Source organism: Hemiscyllium ocellatum, chromosome 9, assembly GCF_020745735.1.
Source record: "Hemiscyllium ocellatum isolate sHemOce1 chromosome 9, sHemOce1.pat.X.cur, whole genome shotgun sequence".
NCBI lineage: Eukaryota > Metazoa > Chordata > Chondrichthyes > Orectolobiformes > Hemiscylliidae > Hemiscyllium > Hemiscyllium ocellatum.
Window position 1 is genome coordinate 116,265,668 of NC_083409.1, and position 25,159 is coordinate 116,290,826.

The 25,159-nt window shown below is 43.6% G+C and overlaps 1 protein-coding gene across 1 annotated transcript in view; it reads right to left on the bottom strand.

Moving 5' to 3' along the window:
* Positions 1-25,159, bottom strand: part of henmt1 (HEN methyltransferase 1) — a 94,691-nt gene that overhangs the window by 31,683 nt on the left and 37,849 nt on the right. The window contains exons 4-5 of the mRNA XM_060830034.1: positions 10,581-10,693; positions 3,772-3,906 (exon numbers count right to left, since the gene is read on the bottom strand). Of these exons, the coding sequence (XP_060686017.1) occupies positions 3,772-3,906; positions 10,581-10,693 (248 nt within the window). The remainder of the gene's footprint in view (positions 1-3,771; positions 3,907-10,580; positions 10,694-25,159) is intronic.

Genomic DNA, 25,159 nt, shown 5'->3' on the forward strand with positions numbered 1-25,159 from the left:
TATAGATAGGCTAGAGACTAGGGCAGAGAAGTGGCAGAGTTTAATTCAGACAAATGTGAGGTGATGTAGTTTGGAAGATCAAATACAGGAGAGAAGTATACAGTAAATGGCAGAACTCTTAGGAGCATCAAGAGGGATCTTGGCATACAGGTCCATAGTTCCCTGACAGTGGTAGCACAAGTAGCTAAGGTGAACAAGAAGGATTATAGTACACTTGCCTTCATCAGTCAGGGCACAGAGCATAAAAAGTGGCAAGTCCTTTTGTTTACCAGGATGATGCTTGATTTGAAAGTTATTAGCAATGAGAGATTGGAGAAACTTGGTTCGTTTTCACTTGAACATTATAGGATGAGGAGCAACCTGACTGAGTTCACAAAGTTATGAGAGGTATGCATGGAATGGGCAGTTGGAGTCTTTCTCCAGGGTAGAAACATAAGTTATGAAGGGAGATGGATTTGAGGTAAAAGGGGGTATGTTTAAAAAAGATGTCAGAAGCAAGTTTTAGAGAGGCTGGTTAAGTGCCTGAAATGCGCTGACAGAAGTGGTGGCAGAGGAGAATACAATAGTAGTGTTTAAGAGGAATTTTAACAAATATATGAATGGCCAGGGAATAGAAGGATATGCACAGCGTAGAGGAAAAAAAAAGGGTTTTAGTTTAGAAAGGCATCTTGGTGGGCCATAGAGCCTGTTCTTGTGCTGTACAGTTCTTGGTTTCTACCACCAGTTGCTTTACTATGTTGAATAAACCCTAAACGTTTACCAGATTCTCACCATATAACTCACTTATTTTCCTGCAGTGGGTAAAAACCAATTTCTCAAAGCTGAAATGGCAAGAAAAGGCAAAAGCAATGGAACGCCAGTTTCTTTCTTCCTTTAACTTTCTTAATCATTTAACATGGCACTCCATTGGAAGTGTTCAGTCTTCCTAAGTGGGTTAGTTTCATATGTTCCAAACACAAAAGGTCTCACTGATCCCCTCATTGAGGAACTGGGTTTGAGCTAATTGTTCAACTGAAAGCTTTTTTTTTTAAAAATCTGCTTTAGGTGGAAACTACAGAATTTAAACTGTAAATTTCACTTAAATGCCACTTCCAAAATTAAATTTGTAAAGAATCAAAATTTAGATTTTCTTCCCCAGTCAAATTTAGAACTGAGGTGAGGAGAAATATTTTTACACGAGGGGTTGTGAATCTTTTTGGAATTCTCTCCCCAAAGAGTTGTACATTCTATTCTTGAAAATATTTAAGGCTGAGGTGGATATATTTTTGACATAAAAAGAAATACATATTGGAAAAACTCAGCAAATCTAACAGCATCTGTGGAGAGAGAAGCAGAGTTAACATTTTAAGTTCAATTTGATTCTTCTTCAAATCAGAATTTTTTTCTGGATTTCTAAGGAAATCAGTGACTGGAAGAGTGGATGGGGAAATGGAATTGAGGCCCAAGATCTCCACTATCACAGATCATATGGCCTTCTCCTACTCCTATTTCTTATATTCTCATGTTACCATTACCATCCATTTCACAAATTGCTTAAAACTAACCTAATGGCAATCATGTAATTATCTTTAATTGCTGTAAAAGCCCAAGTCATTCACTAAGTCTTTTTATGGAGGGAAATCTGCAATTCTTATCTGGACTGGCCTAAATGTGACTTTAGATCCACAGCAATGTGGTTGGCCCCCACATAGCCAGCTGTTACTAGTGGAGCAGACGTGTAGAGAGATTGCAGATACCTGGAGGAATAATAAAATAGCACTGGTTGGATATTTTAATTTCTATAAGATCATAAGACATAGGAGCAGAAAGTAGGCCATTCAGCCCATCGAGCCTACTCTGCCATTCAATCATGGCTGCTAAGTTTCACAACCCCATTCTCCATGCAACCCTTGATTCCTTGACAAACAAGAACCTATCGATCTCCATCTTAAATATACTCAATGGTCTGCCCTCCACAGTCTTCTGTAGCAGTGAATTCCATAGATTCACCACTCTCTGGCTGAAGAAGTTTCTCCTTATCTCCATTCTAAGGATGTGCTCTCAGGTCCTCGTCTCTCCTACTAATGGAAACATCTTCACAACATCCATTCTGTCCAGGCCATTCAGTATACTGTAAGTTTCAATGAGATTCTCCCCTCATCCTTCTAAACTGCATCGACTATAGACCTACAGTCCTCAGGCATTCCTCAAATTTAAGTTATTCGTTTCTGGGACCATTCTCGTGAACCTCCCTTGAACACATTCTAGGGCCAGTACATCCTAGAATGTGGGGCCCAAAACTGTGCACAATACTCCAAAGGTGGTCTGACCAGAGCCTTATAAAGCCTCAGAAGTACATCCCTGCTTTTATATTCAAGTCCCCTCAAAATAAATGTCAACATTGCATTTGCCTTCCTAACTATTGACTAATCGACTGTGGCATCCACAGTGTAAAAGGCTCTAATAGGGTGGAATTTGTCAAATGTGTGTAAGAAAGTTTCCTAAATCAATACATAGAGGGTTCTGCTTAGGAGGGTGCAACCCTGGACTACTTCTTCAGAAACAAGGGCGGCAAGTGACTGCAGCGTCCGTCGTGGAGTATTTTGGGATCAGTGACCGTGAATCTCCTAGTTCTAACATAGTTATGAATAAAGATAGGACAGGTCCACAGGTTAAGGTGCTAAACTGGAGCACAGCTAATTTTGGGGCTCACACAGGATCTAGTAGACGTCAACTGGGAGAGTCTGTTTGAAGGAAAAGGAATGACTGGCAAATGGGAGGCTTTTAGAAGTGTGATATCAAGAATCCAGTGGTAATATGACTAGTAGGGTGAAGGGAAAAGCAGGCAGGTTTAGAGATCATTGGCTGACAAGGGATATTGAGGCTCTGGTCAGGAAAAGGTAGGCATATATTGGGTTTAGGCTATCGGGCTCAAGTGAATCCCTGGATGATATAAAAAGTGTCAGAGCACACAAGAGGAAAATCAGAAGAGCAAAAAGAGGGTATGAGATGGATCTGATAGATAAGGTTAAAGATAATCCCAAGCGGTTCTATAGCTTTACTGAGGAGAGAATCATGGCTGCAAAGGAAATAAGGGAAGCAAGTAGGGATGTTTTGGACCACATACATATTACCCGAGAGGAGGTGTTTGCAGCCTTAGAGCACTTTGACGAAAACCCAGGGAGATCTTCAGCTGGAAAAAGGAGGACATCAACAATGACAGCTACTGTATGGTTTTGAAATTAAACTAATGTAATTTTAGTAAGTGTTTTATTGGAGCAGTATAGTGTTATAGAGTGGAGGCAGATAATAAGCAGTTAAGAGAAAGGGAGGTTAGAGTTGTGAATAGCTGTTGTTTAATGTTCACTTTTAGAGTTAAAGAATGAGTTGATATTACTTTCCTGAAATAGTGGAATTTGGGAGTTCTCTGTCACTCATATTTTAACAGGTTATGAGACGAAGTGAGTTTTCCAGGCATTTGGTTTAATTAAGAGAAGGGTTCACCGCCGTGTCGCAACAGTCAGCATGGACCGGTTTGGATTGAAGGGCCAGTTTCCATGCAGTATTATTCTATGACTCAACTGCTCTCTGAAGTGGCATAGGCAAGCCACAAAAATCAAAGGACAATGGGGTTGGGCAATAAATGCTGGCCCAGCCAGCAACTCTGAGGTCACACAAATTTAAAACCAAAATTCACACGCACAATTTCCATTTCAGCTGCTAAATAAATGTACTCAAAATGATTAAAACAAGGTATATTTGGCAATTATTCCTTTTAGTTTAAATACTTACAATTCAATGCATGACACAAAGTCACAGTCCAACATGCGAGAGTCTTTTACAGTTGCTGATCCATGATACAAACTCACTGTTAACATGGATGCCCGGGGCTGTAGATAGTCGCATGGAAGGGGAGAGACGCGATACCTACAGGTGAAGTAGTGCAAGGTGAATTTCTCTTATTCATATTTCAGGTATGCAGCGATACTGATGCAGCAAAACTATAAGATAATATCCCATTTTGAAACAAGGTTGTTCTGCGATTACAATTAAACTTTTCTTAAAGAGCTTTCTACCACAGAAAGCTGTAATCGCTTAATTGTTGAATGCATTCAAAGCATAGTTTAATACAATCTGGAGCCAACATTTACCTTTGTGGCTAGGATCAGAGAAAGCTGGCATAATGCAATTTGGTGCCATAGGCAGCTGTGCCATAAAGGTGTTTAGCATATTGGACTAGCCAGGGAACTATAGACCGGTGAGCCTGACGTTGGTGGTGAGCAAGTTGTTGGAGGGAATCCTGAGGGACAGGATGTACACGTTTGGAAAGGCAAGGACGGATGAGGGATTGTTAACATAGCTTTATGCATGGGAAATCATACCTCACCAACTTGATTGAGTTTTGTGAAGAAGTAATGAAGAGGACTGATGAGGGCAGAGTGGTGGAAGTGATTGATATGGATTTCAGTAGGGTGTTTGACAAGGTTCCCCAGGGAGACTGGTTAGCAAAGTTACATCTCATGGAATACAGGGAGAACTAGCATCTGGATACAGAACTGGCTCAAAGGTAGAAGAGAGGTGGTTGTGGAGGGTTGTTTTTTTAGAATGGAGGCCTGTGACCAGTGGAATGCCACAAAGATTGGTGCTGGGTCCACCACTTTTTGTCATTTATATAAACGATTTGGACGTGAGCATAAGAGGTATAGTTAGTAAGTTTGCAGATGACACCAAAATTGGAGGTGTAGTGGACAGCAAAGGTGGTTACCTCAGGTTACAACAGGTTCTTGATCAGATGGGCCAATGGGCTGAGAAGTACTAGACGGAGTTTAATTTAGATAAATTTGAGGTGCTGCATTTTGGGAAAACAAATCTTAGCAGTGCTTATACACTTAATGATAAGGCCCTAGAGAGTGTTGCTGAACAAAGAGACCTTGGAGCGCAGGTTCACATCTCCTTGAATGTGGAATCGCAGGCAGATAGGATAGTGAAGGTGGCATTTGGTATAGAACATAGAAAAGTACAGCACAGAACAGACCCTTTGGCCCACGATGTTGTGCCGAGGTGTAATCCTAATGTAAAATATAATAACTTCACCTACGCACCCCTCAACTCACTGCTATCCATGTGCATGTCCAGCAGTCACTTAAATGTCTCTAATGACTCTGCTTCCACCACCACAGCTGGCAACACATTCCATGCATTCACAACTCTCTGCGTAAATAACCTACCTCTGACGGCTCCTTTATACCTTCCTGCTAATATCTTCAAACTATGACCACTCATACCAGTCAATCCTGCCCTGGGGAAAAGTCTCTGGCTATTGACTCTATCTATTCCCCTCATTATCTTGTTTTTTTAGATTAAATTACTTACAGTGTGGAAACAGGCCCTTCGGCCCAACAAGTCCACACCGACCCGCCGAAGCGCAACCCAACCATACATTTACCCCTTACCTAACACTACGGGCAATTTAGCATGGCCAATTCACCTGACCTGCACATTTTTGAACTGTGGGAGCAAACCGGAGCACCCAGAGGAAACCCATGCAGGCACGGGGAGAACGTGCAAACTCCACACAGTCAGTCGCCTGAGTCAGAAATTGAACCCGGGTCTCTGGCGCTGTGAGGCAGCAGTGCTAACCACTGTGTCACCGTGCCGCCCACTATACCTTGTATACCTTGATCAGGTCTCCTTTCTTCCTCCTCCTCTCCAGAGAGAAAAGTCCAAGCTTATTCAACCTTTCTTCATAAGGCAAGCCCTCCAGTTCAGGCAGCATCCTGGTAAATCTTCTTTGCACTCTCTCCAAAGACTCTGTAGCTTTCCTATAATAGGGCGACCAAACTGTAGATAATATTCCGAGTGTAGTCTCACCAGGGACTTATAGAGCTGTAGCAAAACATCACGACTCTTAAACTCGATCCCTCTGTTGATGAAAGCCAAAACACCATATGCTTTCTTAACAACCCTATCCAGTGGGGGGCAACTTTGAGGGATCTATGTACTTGCATACCCAGATTCCTCTGTTCCTCCACACTGCCAAGAATCCTGTCTTTAATCCTATATTCAGCATTCAAGTTCAACCTTCCAAAAGGCATCACTTTGCATTTATCCAGGTTGAACTCCATCTGCCATTTCTCAGCCCAGCTCTGCATCCTGTCTATGACGCACTACAACCTACAGTAGCCCTCTGTACTATCGATGATACCTCCAACCATTGCATAATCTGCACATTTACTAACTCATCCCTCAATCTCAACCAAATCATTCATAAAAACTACAAAAAGTAGAGGTCCAAGAACAGAGCCGTGCGGGACCACTCAATACTGACCTCCAGGCAGAATACTTTCCATCTACAACCACTCTCTGCCCTCTGTCAGCCAGCCAATTCTGAATCCAGATAGCCAAATCTCCCTGTATCCCATAACGCCTGACTTTATGAACGAGCCTACCATGAGGAACCTTATCAAATGCCTTGCTGAAGTCCATATACACCACATCCACTGCCCTCCGCTTCTTCCTTTCCCGCCGACCCAACCAGTACCCTTCTACTGACACCCTCCTTCGACTGACTGAACTGGTCCTCACTCTGAACACAACTTCTCTTTCCAATCCTTCCTCTTCCTCAAATCAAAGGAGTAGCCATAGGCATCCGCATGGGCCCCAGCTATGCCTGCCTCTTCGTCGGATATGTGGAACAGTCCATCTTCCGCAGCTACACTGGCACCACTCCCCACCTTTTCCTCCGCAACATCGATGACTGTATCGGCGCTTCCTCGTGCTCCCACGAGGAGGTTGAACAGTTCATCCACTTTACTAACACCTTCCATCCCGACCTCAAATTTACCTGGACAATCTCAGACTCCTCCCTCCCCTTCCTAGACCTCTCCATTTCTATCTCAGGCGACCAACTCAACACGGACATTTACTATAAACCAACCGACTCCCACAGCTACCTAGATTACACCTCCTCCCACTCTGCTCCCTGTAAAAACGCCATCCCATATCCCCAACTCCTTCGCCTCTGCCGCATCTGCTCCCAGGAGAACCAATTCCTATACCGAACAACCCAGATGGCCTCCTTCTTCAAAGACCACAATTTCCCCTCAGACGTGGTTGACGATGCTCTCTACCGTATCTCCTCCACTTCCCGTTCCTCCGCCCTTGAACCCTGCCCCTCCAATCGCCACCAGGACAGAACCCCACTGGTCCTCACCTACCACCCCACTAACCTCCAGATATATCGTATCATCCGCCGTCATTTCCGCCACCTCCAAACAGACCCCACCGCCAAGGATATATTTCCCTCCCCTCCCCTATCAGCGTTCCGGAAAGACCACTCCCTCCGCGACTCGTCAGGTCCACACCCCCCACCAACCCAACCTCCACTCCTGGCACCTTCCCCTGCAACCCAAGAAATGCAAAACTTGCGCCCACACCTCCCCCCTCACTTCCCTCCAAGGCCCCAAGGGATCCTTCCACATCCGTCACAAATTCACCAGCACCTCCACACACATCATTTACTGCATCTGCTGCGGCCTCCTCTACATTGGGGAGACAGGCCGCCTACTTGCGGAACGTTTCAGAGAACACCTCTGGGACACCCGGACCAACCAACCCAACTGCTCCGTGGCTGAACACTTTAACTCCCCCTCCCACTTCACCAAGGACATGCAGGTCCTTGGCCTCCTCCATCGCCAGACCATGGCAACACGACGCTTGGAGGAAGAGCATCTCATCTTCTGCCTAGAAACCCTCCAACCATAAGGGATGAATGCAGATTTCTCCAGTTTCCTCATTTCCCCTCCCCCCACCTTATCTCAGTCCCAACCATCGGACTCAGCACCGTCTTGCTGACCTGCAATCTTCTTCCTGACCTCTCTGCCCCCACCCCCTCTCCGGCCTATCACCCTCACCTTAGCCTCCTTCCACCTTGCATTCCCAACGCCCCTCCCCCAAGTCCCTCCTCCCTATCTTTTATCTTAGCCTGCTTGGCACACCTTTCTCATTCCTGAAGAAGGGCTTATGCCTGAAATATCAATTCTCCTGCTCCTTGGATGCTGCCTCACCTGCTGCACTTTTTCAGCAACACATTTTTCACCTCTTCAAAGAACTCAATAAGATTTGTGAGGCATGACCTGCCCCTCACAAAGCCATGCTGACTGCCTTTATTCTCACTATGCTTTGCCAAATACTCAAAGATCCTATCCTTCAGAGTTCTTTCCAAAACTTTGCTGACCAACAGTAAGACTTACTGTTCTGTAATTGCCAGGGATTTCCCTATTACCCATCTTGAAAAGAGGAATAACATTCTCCTCCTTCCAATCCTCTGATACGACTCCCACGGAGGGTGAGGAGGCAAATATCCTCGCCAGTGGTTTAGCAACCTCCTTTCTCGCTTCCCGGAGCACCCTAGGATAAATCTGATCTGGCTCTGGGGACTTAGCAATCTTAATGTTTGCCAACATTTCCAGCACATCAACTTCATCGATATGGTCAAGTCTGTATCCCAGCTCCTCTAAGTTTTCATTCACATTAAGGTCCCTTTTCTTGGTGAAAACCGAAGCAAAAAACTCATTTAGGGCTTCCCCTATCTGCTCAAACTCCACGCACAATTTCCCTCCGCTATCCCTGATCGGCCCTAGCTTCTCCCTGATCATCCTCTTATTCCTCATGCATGAGTAAAATGCCTTTCGGTTCTCCCTAATCCTTCTTGCCAAGCCTTTTTCATGCCCCCTCTTGGCTCTCCTCAGTCCATTTCTGAGTTCCTTTCTAGCTAGCCTGTAATCCTCTAAAGCTGCACTAGATCCTTGCTACCTCTACATTACATAAGCTGTCTTCTTCCTTTTGATGAGAAGCTCCTCTGTTCTCATCATCCAATGTTCCTTAATCTTACCCCTTCTTACCAGCCTCAGAGGAACAAATTTGTGCATCACTCACAATAACTGCTCCTTAAATAGTCTGCACATGTCTGCTGTGCCCTTTCTGTGGAACAATTGCTCCCAGTCTGTACTTCCCAAATTCTGTCTGATAGCGTCATAATTTCCTTTTCCCCAATTAAATATCTTCCCTCGGTAACTGCTCCTTTCCCTCTCCAAGGCTATGGTAAATGTGAGGTAGTTGCGAACAATGTCACCAAACTGTTCTCCCACCACGAGATCTGACACCTGTCCTGGCTCATTGTCGAGCACCGAATCCAAAATGGCCTCTTCCCCTCGTCGGTCCGTCTACATGCTTTTCTTTATCGGTCAGAGTATTGAGTACAGGAGTTGGGAGGTCATGTTGCGGCTGTACAGGACATTGGTTAGGCCACTGTTGGAATATTGCCTGCAATTCTAGTCTCCTTCCTATCGGAAGGATGTTGTGAAACTTGAAAGGATTCAGAAAAGATTTACAAGGATGTTGCCAGGCTTCAAGGACTTGAGCTATAGGGAGAGGTTGGATAGGCTGGGGCTGTTTTCCATGGAGCAGTGGAGGCTGAGGGGTGACCTTATAGAAATTTATAAAATCATGAGAGTATGGATAGGATAAATAGACAAAGTCTTTTCCCTGGGGTCGGGGAATTCAGAACTAGAAGGCACAGGTTTAGGGTGAGAGGAGGAAGATATAAAAGAGACCTAAGGGACAATGTTTTCATGCAGAGGGTGGTACGTGTATGGAATAAGCTTCCAGCCAGAGGAAGTGGTGGAGGCTGGTACAATTACAACATTTAAAAATCATCTGGATGGGTATATGAACAGAAAGGTTTTGGAGTGATATGGGCAGGGTGTTGGCAGATGGGACTAGATTGGGTTGGGATATCTGGTCAGCGTGGACGGGTTAGACTGAAGGGTCTGTTTCCATGCTGTACATATATTATCATTTGAGAATTTGGATTTTAAAGTACAGGTAATATATTTATCCAATTTTAATTTTATGAAAGCAACTTCCTTCAAAGAGGCCAGGAATACATTTGGAACAATGAGCAAAAGATATTATTTTCAAGAAAGTTCACTGATGCCCACTTTGGGTTTTGTAAGACAACACAGCCCTTCACCTTATTATAGCCTTGGTTCAAACATGCACAAAAGAGCTGAATTTCAGAAGCGAAGTGAGATGAGAGTGACAGCGCCTGACATCAAAGCCGCATTCAATGAGTGTGGCTTCAAGAAGCCTCAGCAAAACTGATGTCGATCTTGCTTTTGTGCACCTCCTGTGCAACTATAACCTTATATGCCTTGCTCGGTCTAAACACCCTATGATCTTATGTCCTTGTATGTTAAGATCTGAATGGACCGCTCACAAAACAAAACTTTTCACTCTACTTAGGTACATGTGACTACAATAAATAAATCAAATCTAAAGTTAATTCCATTTCTCTCCACAGATGCTGCCAGATCTGCTGAGCTTCTCCAGCTTAGTGTTTGTTTCATTATTAGTATTTCCTCTCTGCTTCTAATTTCAGCTATCAGTCAACAAATTGTGCACTTTTTTAGTTAGCTTGCATAATTCAAACCTAAGAAGGTAGACAAAGCTTCTTCTAAACAGGTCAAAAGGAATTAACAGAATAACTATTCTAACACGGTGAGAAACGTTCAGATCAGCATTTATCAAAAAGACATTACATCTTTTCCTTCAGCAGTTCTAAGTCAGTATCGACTCCAACAAGAACTTCAATGCAGTTGCAGAATTTTAAACGTGACAGCAGCGTACATTCAGCACATCCCAAATCTGCAACCTGAAAATAATAAAAGATAAAAAGTTCAATAATTAATTGCCCACATTTGGCATTTTACGGAACTGGCAAACCATTAAGTCAATAATTTTACTCAAATTCTCTAAAAGTCAAACTGGAGAGCCTTTCATAATTATTTTGCTACATTATAGGTACTGTATGAATGGAAATTGTTATTACATATGTAATACTAAATTGTTATATCTACATCTGCTTCAGGACCTATCACTTCTTCAACTACTACACAATGGAACAGCGATACAAGATTTGTATCTGCCTGTTAAAAGCTCGCCATTCACAGGCATCAAAGGAACAGTCATTTCCAGTTTGAGTATTTGCTTCTACACAATGAAGTATTAGTTAAAACAGGGACAGGAAAAATAATAAAACATCAACAGATCTGAAATCAAACCAATCGCAGTAATTAAGAGATAGGCATCCTCTAAAGGTTTATCATTCCAACGGCAGATTACTCGGAAAAATATAGATCACATTTTAAAAGGAAATATTGTATTTGAAAAGTGAATTAAATCACATAACCCTGAAGGTGAAAAGTTCAAACCAATTCAGCTCACGTTAGCTATAAAATAATTCTGTGAATGAAGAAGGGAGTGAGATTAATGGGCTGGGCAGGACATGCACAAAAGATTAAATGGTCTCCTGTGCTGAATCATTTTATGACTATTGACAGCAGGAAATGAAAGAAAAACCTCCACTTCTCAATGACATCTCATGGGAGTATGGCTTGCAATACCTCAGAAAGTAATTTGGACAACTGCACTTTTGATTGTTTTTTGGAAGAGTTATCAATATAATCCAGCTTCCCTCTCCACCTCATCCCCTTCTCTTCAAACGTTCCCTTTCAGGTAATCTATTCAATTCCCTTTTGAAACTTTCACTAAATTCAGCATATGCTCTGCTGGACTTAATCTTTAATATTTAGGAGAGAAAATCAAATATCAACTGCACGAAGGGTGCAGATGATTATATTTTTTAGTTCTGTAGGGAATCGAGGGATATAGGGATACTGCAACAAAATACAACTGAGGAATAAGATCAATCACCATCAAATTGAATGGTGGAACAAATGAATGGCCTAAGTATCTTGTTTTTATAATCTCAGGGTCTCTGCTAATCGTAATGGGTATATCAGTTCCTTGTAAAATGTCCTGATGAAAGCTTCAACGTCAAGATAAAAAGCTTCAACAAAATATGCCTTTTCTCAAGCAATAAAAAAATCTGACAAGGCCGGGCAGACTAGATACAGAGAGAATGTTTCTCCCTGACCAGAGGGACCAGAACAAAAGTTCAAGGCTTCAGGATACAGAGTAGGCCATTCTGGACTGAGATGAGGTGAAATTTATTCACACAGAATTAGTGAACCTATGAAATTCTCTGCCTCAGAAAGCTGTAGAGGCCAAGTTATTGGATGTAAACATATATATTGCTAGAGTCTAAAAGTGTCAAGAGTCATTGGGAGAGAGTGGGTGTTGACATTTAGATGATCTGCCGTGATTATGTAGAATAGCGGAGAAGGCTTGAAGAGCCAAATGGCTGCATCCTACTGCTATTTTCTATGCTTCTGTTAAGAAATAGAAAGCATTATTTTTGAAACCACAAAAATACTGGATTTATCCTAGGCTGTTCTGGGAAGCAAGAAAGGAGGTGGCTAAGCCACTGGCGAGGATATTTGCCTCCTCACTCTCCACGGGAGTTGTATCAGAGGATTGGAAAGAAGTTCCTCTTTTCAAGAAGGATAATAGGGAAATCCCTGGCAATTATAGAACAGACAAGTCTTATGTCTTTGGTCAGCAAAGTTTTGGAAGGAATTCTGAGGGATAGAATTTATGACTATTTGGCAAAGTATAGTGTGATGAAAGGGAGTCAGCATGGCTTTGTGAGGGGGCAGGTCATGCCTCACAAATCTTATTGAGTGCTTTGAGGTGATGTCAAGACAGGTCAACGAATGTCAAGCAGTAGATGTGGTGTAAATGGATTTCAGCAAGGCATTTGATAAGGTTCCTCATGGTAGGCTCATTCATAAAGTCAGGAAGTATGGGATACATGGAGATTTGGCTATCTGGATTCAGAATTGTTGTGGTTCTGTTCGCCGAGCTGGAAGTTTTTGTTGCAAACGTTTCGTTCCCTGGCTAGGCGACATCATCAGTGCTTTGGAGCCTCCTGCGAAGCACTTCTTTGATGTTTCTTCCGGTATTTATAGTGGTCTGTCCTTGCCGCTTCCGGGTGTCAGTTTCAGCTGTCCGCTGTAGTGGTTGGTATATTGGGTCCAGGTCGATGTATTTGTTGATGGAGTTTGTGGATGAATGCCATGCCTCTAGGAATTCTCTGGCTGTTCTCTGTCTGGCTTGCCCTATGATAGTAGTGTTTTCCCAGTCGAATTCATGTTGCTTGTTGTCTGCGTGTGTGGCTACTAGGGATAGCTGGTCGTGTCGTTTCGTGGCTAGTTGATGTTCATGTATGCGGATTGTTAGCTGTCTTCCTGTTTGTCCTATATAGTGTTTTGTGCAGTCCTTGCATGGTATTTTGTAAACTACATTAGTTTTGCTCATGTTGGGTATCGGGTCCTTTGTTCTAGTGAGTTGTTGTCTGAGCGTGGCTGTTGGTTTGTGTGCCGTTATGAGTCCTAAGGGTCGCAGTAGTCTGGCTGTCAGTTCTGAAATGCTCCTGATGTATGGTAGTGTGGCTAGTCCTTTTGGTTGTGGCATGTCCTCGTTCCGTGGTCTGTCTCTTAGGCATCTGTTGATAAAGTTGCACGGGTATCCGTTTTTGGCGAATACCTTGTATAGGTGTTCCTCTTCCTCTTTTTGCAGTTCTGGTGTACTGCAGTGTGTTGTGGTCCTTTTTATAGTGTCCTGATGCAGCTTCGTTTGTGTGTGTTGGGGTGGTTACTTTCATAGTTTAGGACTTGGTCTGTGTGTGTTGTTTTCCTGTGTACCCTTGTGGTGAATTCTCCGTTGTGGGTTCTCTGTACTATCACGTCTAGGAATGGGAGTTGGCTATCCTTTTCTTCTTCTCTCGTGAATCGGATTCCTGTGAGTGTGGTGTTGATGACCCGGTGTGTATTTTCTATTTCCGTGTTTTTGATGATTACAAACGTGTCATCGACATATCTGACCCAGAGTTTGGGTTGAATTTGTGGTAGGGCTGTTTGTTCTAACCTTTGCATAACTGCCTCTGCTATGAGTCCCGAGATTGGTGATCCCACGGGTGTTCCGTTGATTTGTTCGTATATCTGGTTGTTGAATGTAAAGTGTATAGTGAGGCACAAGTCCAGTAGTTTAAGTATGCCGTCTTTGTTGATAGGTTCCGCCTCCTGTTTTCTGTTCTGTATGTCCAGTAGGTTGGCTATTGTTTCTCTGGCTAGGGTTTTGTCAATCGAGGTGAACAGTGCCGTTACGTCGAATGAGATCATGGTTTCTTCTTTGTCTATGTATGTATTCCTGATGGCGTCCAAGAATTCCTGTGTTGATTGTATGGAGTGTTTGGATCCGCTGACCAGGTGTTTCAGTTTCTGTTGTAGTTCTTTGGCCAGTTTGTATGATGGTGTCCCTGGTAGTGATACTATGACTATGGGTCTGAGTGGGATGTCTGGTTTGTGTACTTTAGGTAGTACTTTGTGTACTACCTAAAGTACACAAACCAGACATCCCACTCAGACCCATAGTATCACTACCAGGGACACCATCATACAAACTGGCCAAAGAACTACAACAGAACCACATCAACGAGCACCCGAGCTACAAACCTTCGCACAAACCTTGGATCCAGAATTGGCAGGCAGACAGAGAGTGGTTATAGATGGAAAGTATTCTGCCTGGAGGTCAGTGTTGAGTGGGGTCCTGCAGGACTCTGTTACATAGAACATAGAACATTACAATGCAGTACAGGCCCTTCGGCCCTCGATGTTGCGCCAAGCTGTCATTCCAATCTGAAGCCCATCTAACCTACACTATTCTATGTACGTCCATATGCTGGTCCAATGACCACTTAAATGTACTTAAAGTTGGTGAATCTACTACCGTTGCAGGCAAAGCATTCCATACCCTTACTACTCTCTGAGTAAAGAAACTACCTCTGACATCTGTCCTATATCTATCATCCCTCAATTTAAAGCTATGCCCCCTCATGCTTGCCATCACCATACTTGGAAAAAGGCTCTCCCTGTCCACCCTATCTAACCCTCTGATTATCTTTTATGTCTCTATTACGTCACCTCTCAACCTTTTTCTAATGAAAACAGCCTCAAATCCCTCAGCCTTTCCTCGTAAGACTTTCCCCCTCCATACCAAGCAATATCCAAGTAAATCTCCTCTGCATCCTTTCCTAAGCTTCCACATCCTTCTTGTAATGCGGTGACCAGAACTGTACACAATACTCCAAGCGCGGACGCACCAGAGGTTTGTACAGCTGCAGCATAACCTCATGGTTCCGGAACTCGATCCCTCTATTAACAAAAGCTAAAACACTGTATGCCTTCTTAACAACCCTGTCAACCTGGGTGGCAACTTTCAAGGAGCTGTGTACCTGGACACCGAGATCTCTCTGCTCACCTACACTACCAATAATCTTACCATTAACCCAGTACTTTGCATTCCAGTTACTCCGACCAAAGTGAATCGCCTCACACTTATCTGCATTAAACTCCATTTGCTACCTCTCAGCCCAGCTCTGCAGCTTATCTATCTCTCTCTGTAACCTACAATATCCTTCGTCACTATCCACAACTCACCGATCTTAGTGTCGTCTGCAAATTTACTAACCAACTCTTCTATGCCCTCTTCCAGGTCATTTATAAAGATGACGAACAGCAGTGGACCCAACAATGACCCTTGGCGGGTAGGATCAAGGATAACCCCAAGGCCTTTTATGCGTATGTGAGAAACATGAGAATGATGAGAACGAGGGTAGGTCCGATCAACGACAGTAGTGGGAGACTGTGTATTGAGTCGGAAGAGATAGGAGAGGTCTTGAATGAGAGTATTTCTTCAGTATTTACAAATGAGAGGGACCTTATTGTTGAAGAGGAGAGTATGAAACAGACTGGTAAGCTAGATGAGATACTTGTTAGGAAGGAAGATGTGTGGGCATTTTGAAAAACTTGAGGATAGACAAGTCCCCCGGGCCTGACGGGATATATCCTAGGATTATGTGGGAAGCAAGAGAGGAATTTGCAGAGTCATTGGCAATAATCTTTTCGTCTTCACTGTCAACGGGGGTGGTACCAGGAGACTGGAGATTGGTGAATGTTGTGCCCCTGTTAAAAAAAGGGAATAGGGATAACCCTGGGAATTACAGGCCAGTTAGTCTTACTTCGGTGGTAGGCAAAGTAATGGAAAGGGTACTGAGGGATAGGATTTATGACTATCTGGAAAGACACTGCTTGATTAGGGACAGCCAGCAGGGATTTGTGAGGGGTAGGTCTTGCCTTACAAGTCTTATTGAATTCTTTGAGGAGGTGACCAAGCATGTGGATGAGGGTAGAGCAGTGGATGTAGTGTACATGGATTTTAGTAAGGCATTTGATAAGGTTACCCATGTTCGGCTTATGCGGAAAGTCAGGAGGCATGGGATAGTGGAAAATTTGGCCAGTTGGATAGAGAACTGGCTAACCGATCGAAGTCAGAGAGTGGTGATAGATGGTAAATATTCAGCCTGGAGCCCAGTTACAAGTGGAGTTCCGCAGGGATCAGTTCTGGGTCCGCTGCTGTTTGTAATGTTTATTAATGACTTGCAAGAGGGAGTCGAAGGGTGGGTCAGTAAATTTGTAGACGATACGAAGATTGGTGGAGTTGTGGATAGTGAGGAGGGCTGTTGTCAGCTGCAAAGAGACTTAGATACGATGCACAGCTGGGCTGAGGAGCAGCAGATGGAGTTCAACCCTGTCAAGTGTGAGGTTGTCCATTTTGGAAGGACAAAGAAAAATGCGGAATACAGGGTTAACGGTAGGGTTCTTAGTCAGGTGGAGGAACAGAGGGATCTTGGGGTCTATGTTCATAGTTATTTGAAAGTTGCCACTCAGGTGGATATAGCTTGTAAGAAGGCCTATGGTGTATTAGCGTTCATTAGCAGAGGGATTGAATTCAAGAGTCGTGAGGTGATGTTACAGCTATACAGGACCTTGGTAAGGCCACATTTGGAGTACTGTGTGCAGTTCTGGTCACCTCATTTTAGGAAAGATGTGGAAGCTTTGGAGAGGGTGCAGAGGAGATTTACCAGGATGTTGCCTGGAATTGAGAATAGGTCATACGAGGATAGGTTGAGAATGCTCGTCCTTTTCTCATTAGAACGGCGAAGGATGAGGGGTGGCTTGATAGAGGTTTATAAGATGATCAGTGGAATAGATAAAGTAGACAGTCAGAGACTTTTTCCCCGGGTGCAACAGAGTGTTACAAAGGGACATAAATTTAAGGTGAAAGGTGGAAGGTATAGGGGGGGATGTCAGGGGTAGGTTCTTTACCCAGAGAGAGGTGGGGGCATGGAATGCACTGCCTGTGGGAGTGGCAGAGTCAGAATTATTGGTGATCTTTAAGTGGCAATTGGATAGGTACATGGATAGGTGCTGAAGCTAGGACAAATGTTCGGCACAACAAATGTTCTGTGCTGTATTGTTCTATGTTCTACCACTAGTAACTGGACTCCAGGATGAACATTTCCCATCAACCACCACCCTCTGTCTTCTTTCAGCAAGCCAATTACTGATCCAAAATGCTATATCTCCCACAATCCTATTCCTCTGCATTTTGTACAATAGCCTACTGTGGGGAACCTTATCGAACGCGTTGCCGAAATCCATATACACCAAATTTACTCTCATCAACCTGTTTGGTCACCTTCTCAAAGAACTCAATAAGGTTTGTTAGGCACAACCTACCCTTCACAAAACCGTGCCGACTATCCCTAATCAAATTATTCTTTTCTAGATAATTATAAATCCTATCTCTTATAACCTTTTCCAACACTTTACCAACAACTGAAGAAAGGTTTACTGGTCTATAATTAACAGGATTGTCTCTACTCCCCTTCTTGAACAGGGGAACCACATTTGCTATCCTCCAGTCTCCTGGCACTATTTCTGTAGACAATGACGATTTAAAGATTAATGCCAAAGGCTCTGCAATCTCCTCCCTGACTTCCCAGAGGATCCTAGAATAAATCCCATCCGGCCCAAGGGACTTATCTATTTTCACAGACTGCAGGATTTCTAATACCTCTTCCTTGTGAACCTCAATCACACCTGTTCTGGGCCTCTGCTCTTCGTAGCTTTTATAAATGATTTGGATGAGGAGTTGAGGGGTGTGTTAATAAATTTGCAGATGACACAATGGTTGGAAGTGTCATTGATACCATAGAGGGCTTTTGCAGGCTGCAGTGCGACATAGACAGGATGCAGAGCTGGGCTGAGAAATGGCAAATGGACTTCAACCTGGATAAATGCAAAGTGATGCGTTTTGGAAGGTTGAACTTGAATGCTGAATATAGGATTAAAAACAAGATTCTTGGCAGTGTGGAGGAACAGAGGAATCTGGGTATGCAAGTACATAGATCCCTCAAAATTGCCACTCAACTGGATAGGGTTGTAAAGAAAGCATATGGTGTTTTGGCTTTCAATAACAGAAGGATCGAGTTTTCAGAGCTGCAAAGCTTTGCTACAACTCAAAAGTCCCTGGTGAGACCACACTTGGAATATTGTGTCCAGTTCTGTTTGTCCTACTATAGGAAAGATACAGAGGCTTTGGACAGGGTGCAAAGAAGGTTTAGCAGGATGTTGCCTGGACTGGAGCGCTTACCTTATGAAGAAAGGTTGAATAAGCTCAGACTTTTCTCTCTGGATAGAAAGAGGAAGAGAGACCTGATCTAAGTATACAAGATAATGAGTGGAATAGATAGAGTCATTAGCCAGAGACTTTTCCCCAGGGCAAGATTGACTGGTACGAGGATTCATAGTTTGAAGATATTAGGAGGAAGGTATAAAGGAGACATCAGAGGTAGGTTCTTTACACAGAGTTGTAAATGCATGGAATGTGCTGCCAGGTGCGGTGGTGGAAGCACAGTCATTGGGGACAGTTAAGCGACTGATAGAAATGCACATGGATAGCAGTGAGTTGTGTAAGTTAAATTATTATATTTTACATTAGGATTAAACCTCAGCACAACATCGTGGGCCATGGGCCTGTTCTGTGCTGTACTTTTCTATGTTCTAAAGGCCATCTCTGGATTGAGGTCAAATGGACAAAATCCTCTTTGTTCACAGATTGGTGACTCTCAAAAATTACAACCCCATCCATCAACGCTGGAAAGAACATTTCCAATAACTTGTCAATTATGAATTCTCAGTAATAGTCGATACTCTTGGGCTATTCCTAACATCATACAGTAGCATTCAGTTTATTCTTCAATAATTAGTTCATGATTTGGTAACGTAATTATTAAGCATACAAGGTAATTAATAAATATTATATTATATGGTTTAATAACAGTCAAAATAAGACACTCATATTGCACCACATGTGCCAATACCCGTATCTGCATTTAAAATCTGATTGAAGATTTGTAGCTCGGGTATCCGTTGTTGTGGTTCTGTTCGCCGAGCTGTAAGTTTTTGCTGCAAACGTTTCGTTCCCTGGCTAGGGAACATCATCAGTGCTGTTGGAGCCTCGTGTGAAGCGCTGCTTTGATGTTTCTTCCGGTATTTATATTGGTTTGTTCTTGCCGCTTCCGGGTGTCAGTTTCAGCTGCAGTGATTTGTATGTGGGGTCCAGGTCGATGTGTCTATTGATGGATGTTCTTGCCGTTTCCGGGTGTCAGTTTCAGCTGTAGTGGTTTGTATATGGTGTTCAGGTCAATGTGTCTGTTAATGGAGTTTGTGGATGAATGCCATGCTTCTAGGAATTCTCTGGCTGTTCTCTGTCTGGCTTGTCCTATGATAGTGGTGTTTTCCCAGTCAAATTCATGTTGCTGGTTGTCTGAGTGTATGGCTACTAGAGATAGCTGGTCGTGTCGTTTTGTGGCTAGCTGATGTTCATGGATGCAGATTGTTAGCTGTCTTCCTGTTTGTCCTATAACAATCTGCATCCATGAACATCAGCTAGCCACAAAACGACACGACCAGCTATCTCTAGTAGCCATACACTCAGACAACCAGCAACATGAATTTGACTGGGAAAACACCACTATCATAGGACAAGCCAGACAGAGAACAGCCAGAGAATTCCTAGAAGCATGGCATTCATCCACAAACTCCATTAACAGACACATTGACCTGGACACCATATACAAACCACTACAGCTGAAACTGACACCCAGAAACAGCAAGAACATCCATCAACAGACACATCGACCTGGACCCCACATACAAATCACTGCAACTGAAACTGACACCCGGAAGCGGCAAGAACAAACCAATATAAATACCGGAAGAAACATCAAAGCAGCGCTTCACACAAGGCTCCAACAGCACTGATGATGTTCCCTAGCCAGGGAACGAAACGTTTGCAGCAAAAACTTACAGCTCGGCGAACAGAACCACAACAGTATCTGCATTTCTGCTTGACAAGTGAAATATGCCAAATTTCCCTCGCCCAAAGTCAAGTCACGATGTAATGGTTTTTAACAGAACAAATGTTGCAAAGAGGCCCACTGTTACATGTAATGGCTTGATTATAGAACAAATGTGAGGGCACTTTGTAGTTTCATTGTCAAAGTTGGATACAGTTAAGGATTGTTGGAGTAGTTTTTTTAAGGGAAGCATTTTAAAATAAAACGGTCACTTTCTTTTAAAGTACGTAACAGGTCTATGTATAAATATGCTACTTTGGAATTTGGTTCTTTAATGAGTTTTGTTTTGCAATTATGGTACCATATTAGCAATCAAGAAGTTATGAGTTTTAAACCCATCAAAGCCATGAAGGGTGGCAAAATGGCTCGGTGATTAGCACTGCTGCCTCGCAGCACCAGGGACCCGGGTTTGATTCCAGCCTCGGGCGGCTTTCCTCCATAGCACGAGTATAGGAGTTGGGAGGTCATATTGAGGCTGTGCAGGACATTGGTTAGGCCACTTTTGGAATACTGCGTGAAATTCTGGTCTCGTTCCTGTCAGAAGGCAGTTGTGAAACTTGAAAGGTTCAGAAAAGATTTAGAAGAATGCTGCCAGAGTGTGCAGATTTGAACTATAAGGAGAGGATGAATAGGCTGGGACTGTTTTCTCTGGAGCGGAGGCTGAGGGGTGACCTTATAGAGGTTTATAAAATCATGAGGATATTATGGATAGGATAAAAAGACAAGGTCTTTTCCCTTGAATGGAGGAGTCCAGAACTAGAGGGCATAGGTTTAGGGTGAGAGGAGAAAAGTATAAAAGATATCTAAGGGGCAACTTTTTCACGCAGAGGGTGGTGCATGCATGGAATGAGCTGCCAGAAGAAGTGGTGGAGGCTGGTACAATTACAGCATTTAAAAGGCATCTGGATGGCATATGAATGAGAAAGGTTTAGAGGGATATGGATCAACTGCTGGCAAATAGGACAAGATTAAGTTAGGATATCTAGTTGGCATGGACAAGTTGGACTGAAGGGTATGTTTCGGTGCTGTACATCTCTCTGACTCTATGACTGTCAGTGTGGAGTCTGCACATTCTCCCTGCATCTGTGTGGGTGTCCTCTGGGTGCTCCAGTTTCCTCCCGCAGTCCAAAGATGTGCAGGTTAGGTAAATTGGCTATGGTAAATTGCCCATAGTGTTCCAGGATGGGTAGGTTAGGTACCATTAGTCACGGGAAATATTGAGTAAGAGGGTAGGGTAATGGGTCTGAATGTGATACTCTTTGGAGGATCGGTGTGGACTTGTTGGGCCAAATGGCCTGTTTCTACACTGTAGGCATTCTATGATTCAAAACAAATTGCAAAACTAGTTAAATTAGTAAAGGCAGGTACAGTTACAACATTCAAAGACATTTGGACAAGTACGTGAATAGGCAAGGTTTGTAGGTTATGAGCCAAACGCAGGCAAATGGGACGGGTTTAGTTTTGGAAAGCTGGTTGTCATGAACGATTTGGAGTAAAGGGCCTGTTTTCATGCTGTATGGCATGGTGACTATGACTCTATGACTCTGGCTGTAGAAATCGCAGCCATAGAGTTATAGAGAAGGAAACAAACCCTTCGGTCTCACTCTTGCATGCCAACCAGATATCGTAACCTAACCTTGGCCCATATCATAGAACAATACAGCGCAAAGCAGGCCCTTCGGCCCTCAATGTTGCACCAAACTGTGAACTATTCTCAGCTCATCCCCCGACATTATCCCATCATCATCCATGTCTTATCCAAGGCTTGTTTAATGTCCCAAATGTGGCTGAGTTGACTGCATTGGCAGGAAGGGCATTTCATGCCTTTACCACTCTCTGAGTAAAGAACCTAACTCTGATATCTGTCTGAAATTTATCACCCCTCAATTTGTAGTTATGCCACCTCGTACAATCTGACGTCATCATCCTAGGAAAAAGACTTTCTCTGTCTACCCTATCTTATCCTCTGATCATCTTGTATGTCTCTATCAAATTCCCTCTTAGCCACCTTCTTTCCAATTAGAACAGTCCCAAATCTCTCAGCCTTTCCTCATAAGACCTTCCCAGCAAAGCAGGCAACATCCTGGTAAATCTCCTTTGCACCTTTTCCAATGCTTCCACATCCTTCTCAAAATATGGCGACCAGAACTGTTCACAATATTCCAAGTGTGGCCGCACTCGCGTTCTGTACAGTTGCAGCATAATATTGCAGCTGCGGAACTCAATCCCTCCACCAATGAAACCTAACACAACGTATGCCTTCTTAACAGCACTATCAACCTGGGTGGCAACTTTCAGGGATCTATGTACATGGACTTCAAGATCCCTCTGCACATCTACACTACCAAGAATCTTTCTATTGACCCAGTACTCTCTGCCTTCCTGTTATTCTTCCCAAAGTGCATCACCTCACATTTAGCTGCATTGAACTCCATTTGCCACCTCTCAGCCCAATTCTGCAGTTTATCCAAGTCCCCCTGCAACCTGTAACATTCTTCCAAACTGTCCACTACACCACCGACTTTAGTGTCATCTGAAAATTTCTAATCCTACCACCTATGTCTGTGTCTAAGTCATTTATAAAAATGACAAACGGCAGTGGTCCCAAAACAGATCCTTGGGGCACATCACTAGTAACCGGAATCCAGACTGAATATTTTCCATCAACCACCACTCACTGCCTTCTTTCAGAAAGCCAGTTTCTAATCCAAACTGCTAAATCACCTTCAATTCCATGCGTCTGCATGTTCTCCAACAGCCTACCATATGGAATCTTATCAAAGGCTAGGTTATAGTCCAACTGGTTTAACAGAAAGCACTAGCTTTCGGAACACCGCTCCTTCATCAGGTGGTTTGGAGCAGCGCTCCGAAAGCTAGTGCTTCCAATTAAACCTGTTGGACTATAACCTGGTTTGTGAGATTTTTAACTTTGCACACCCCAGTCCAACACTGGCATGTACAAATCTTTATCAAAGGCTTTACTGAAGTCCACGTATACCACGTCAACTGCCCTACCCTCATCTACATGCTTGGTCACCTTCTCAAAAAACTCAGTGAGGTTTGTGAGACATGACCTGCCCTTGATGAAACCATGTTGACTATCTGAAATCAAATTGTCGCTTGCTAGATGATTATAAATCTTATCTCTTATAATCCTTTCCAAAACCTACAACTAAATCAAACACCTGGCCTGGTTCATGACCAAGCACCTGATCCAGTGTGCCCTCCCCTCTTGTCGGCGCCTCAACATATTGTGTCAGGAAACCCTCCTGGACAAAAACTGATCCATCTAACGTACTAGAATTATAGCATTTCCAGTCAAAGTTGGGGGAAGTGAAAGTCCCCCATAATGACCTTCATGTTCCTTTCACTACTACCAGGATTAATGTTGCCAATCCTCTCTTCCACCTCCGTGGAACTCTGTGGAGACCTATAAAAAAACTCCAAGTAATGTGACCTCTCCTCTCCTTTTTCTAACCTCAACCCAAACTGCCTCAGTAGACAAGTCCTCGTCAAAAGTTCTTTCAGCCACCATAACACTATCCTTGGCTAACAAGGCCACACCTCCCCCTCTTTTACTGCTTTGCCTGTTCTTAATAGAGTCATAGAGTCATACTGATGTACAGCATGGGAACAGACCCTTCAGTCTAACCCATCCATGCTGACCAGATATCCCAACCCAATCTAATCCCATCTGCGAGCACATGGCCCATATCCCTCCAAACCCTTCCCATTCATATACCCATCCAAATGCCTCTTAAATGTTGCAATTGTACCAGTCTCCACCACCTCCTCTGGCAGCGCATTCCACACACGTACCTGTGAAAAAGTTGCCCCGTAGGTCTCTTTTATATCTTCCCCCTGTCACCCTAAATCTATGCCTTCTAGTTCTGGACTCCCTGACCCCAGGGAAAAGACTTTGCCTATTTACCCTATCCATGCCCCTCATAATTTTGTAAACTTCTATAAAGGCACCCCTTAGCCTCCAACGCTCCAGAGAAAAGCCCCAGCCTGTTCAGCCTCTCCCTATAGCTCAAATCCTCCAACCCTTGCAACATCTTAGAAAATCTTTTCTGAACCCTTTCATTATTCACAACATCTTTCCGAAAGGAAGGAAACCAGAATTGCACACAATATTCCAACAGTGGCCTAACCAATGTCCTGTACAGCTGCAAAATGACATCCCAACTCTTGGACTCAATACACTGACCGATAAAGGAAAGCATACCAAACTCATCCTTCACTACCCTATCTACCTGCAACTCCACTTTCAAGGAGCTATGAACCTGCACTCCAAGGTCTCTTTGTTCAGCAACACTCCCGAGGACCTTACCATTAAGTGTATAAGTCCTGCTAAGATTTGCTTTCCCAAAATGCAGCACCTCGCATTTATCTGAATTAAACTCCATCTGCCTCCTCCCAGCCCACTGGCTCATCTGGTCAAGATCCTGTTGTAATCTGAGAAAACACTCTTTGCTGTCCACTACACCTCCAATTTTGGTGTCATCTGCAAACTTACTAACTACCTCTTATGCTCGCATCCAAATCATTTATGTAAATGACAAAAAGTAGAGGTACCAGCACCGATCTTTGTGGCACTCCACTGGTCACAGGCCTCCAGTCTGGAAAACAACCCTCCACCATCACCCTCTGTCTTCGACCTTTGAGCCAGTTCTCCTTGTATTCTGTGTCATCTAACCTTGCTAATCAGTCTCCCATGGGGAACCTTGTCGAACGCCTTACTGAAGTCCATATAGATCACATCTACCATTCTGCCCTCATCAATCCTCTTTGTTACTTCCTCAAAAACCTCAATCAATGTATGAGACATGATTTCCCATGCACAAAGGCGTGTTGACTATCCCTAATCAGTTCTTGCCTTTCCAAATACAC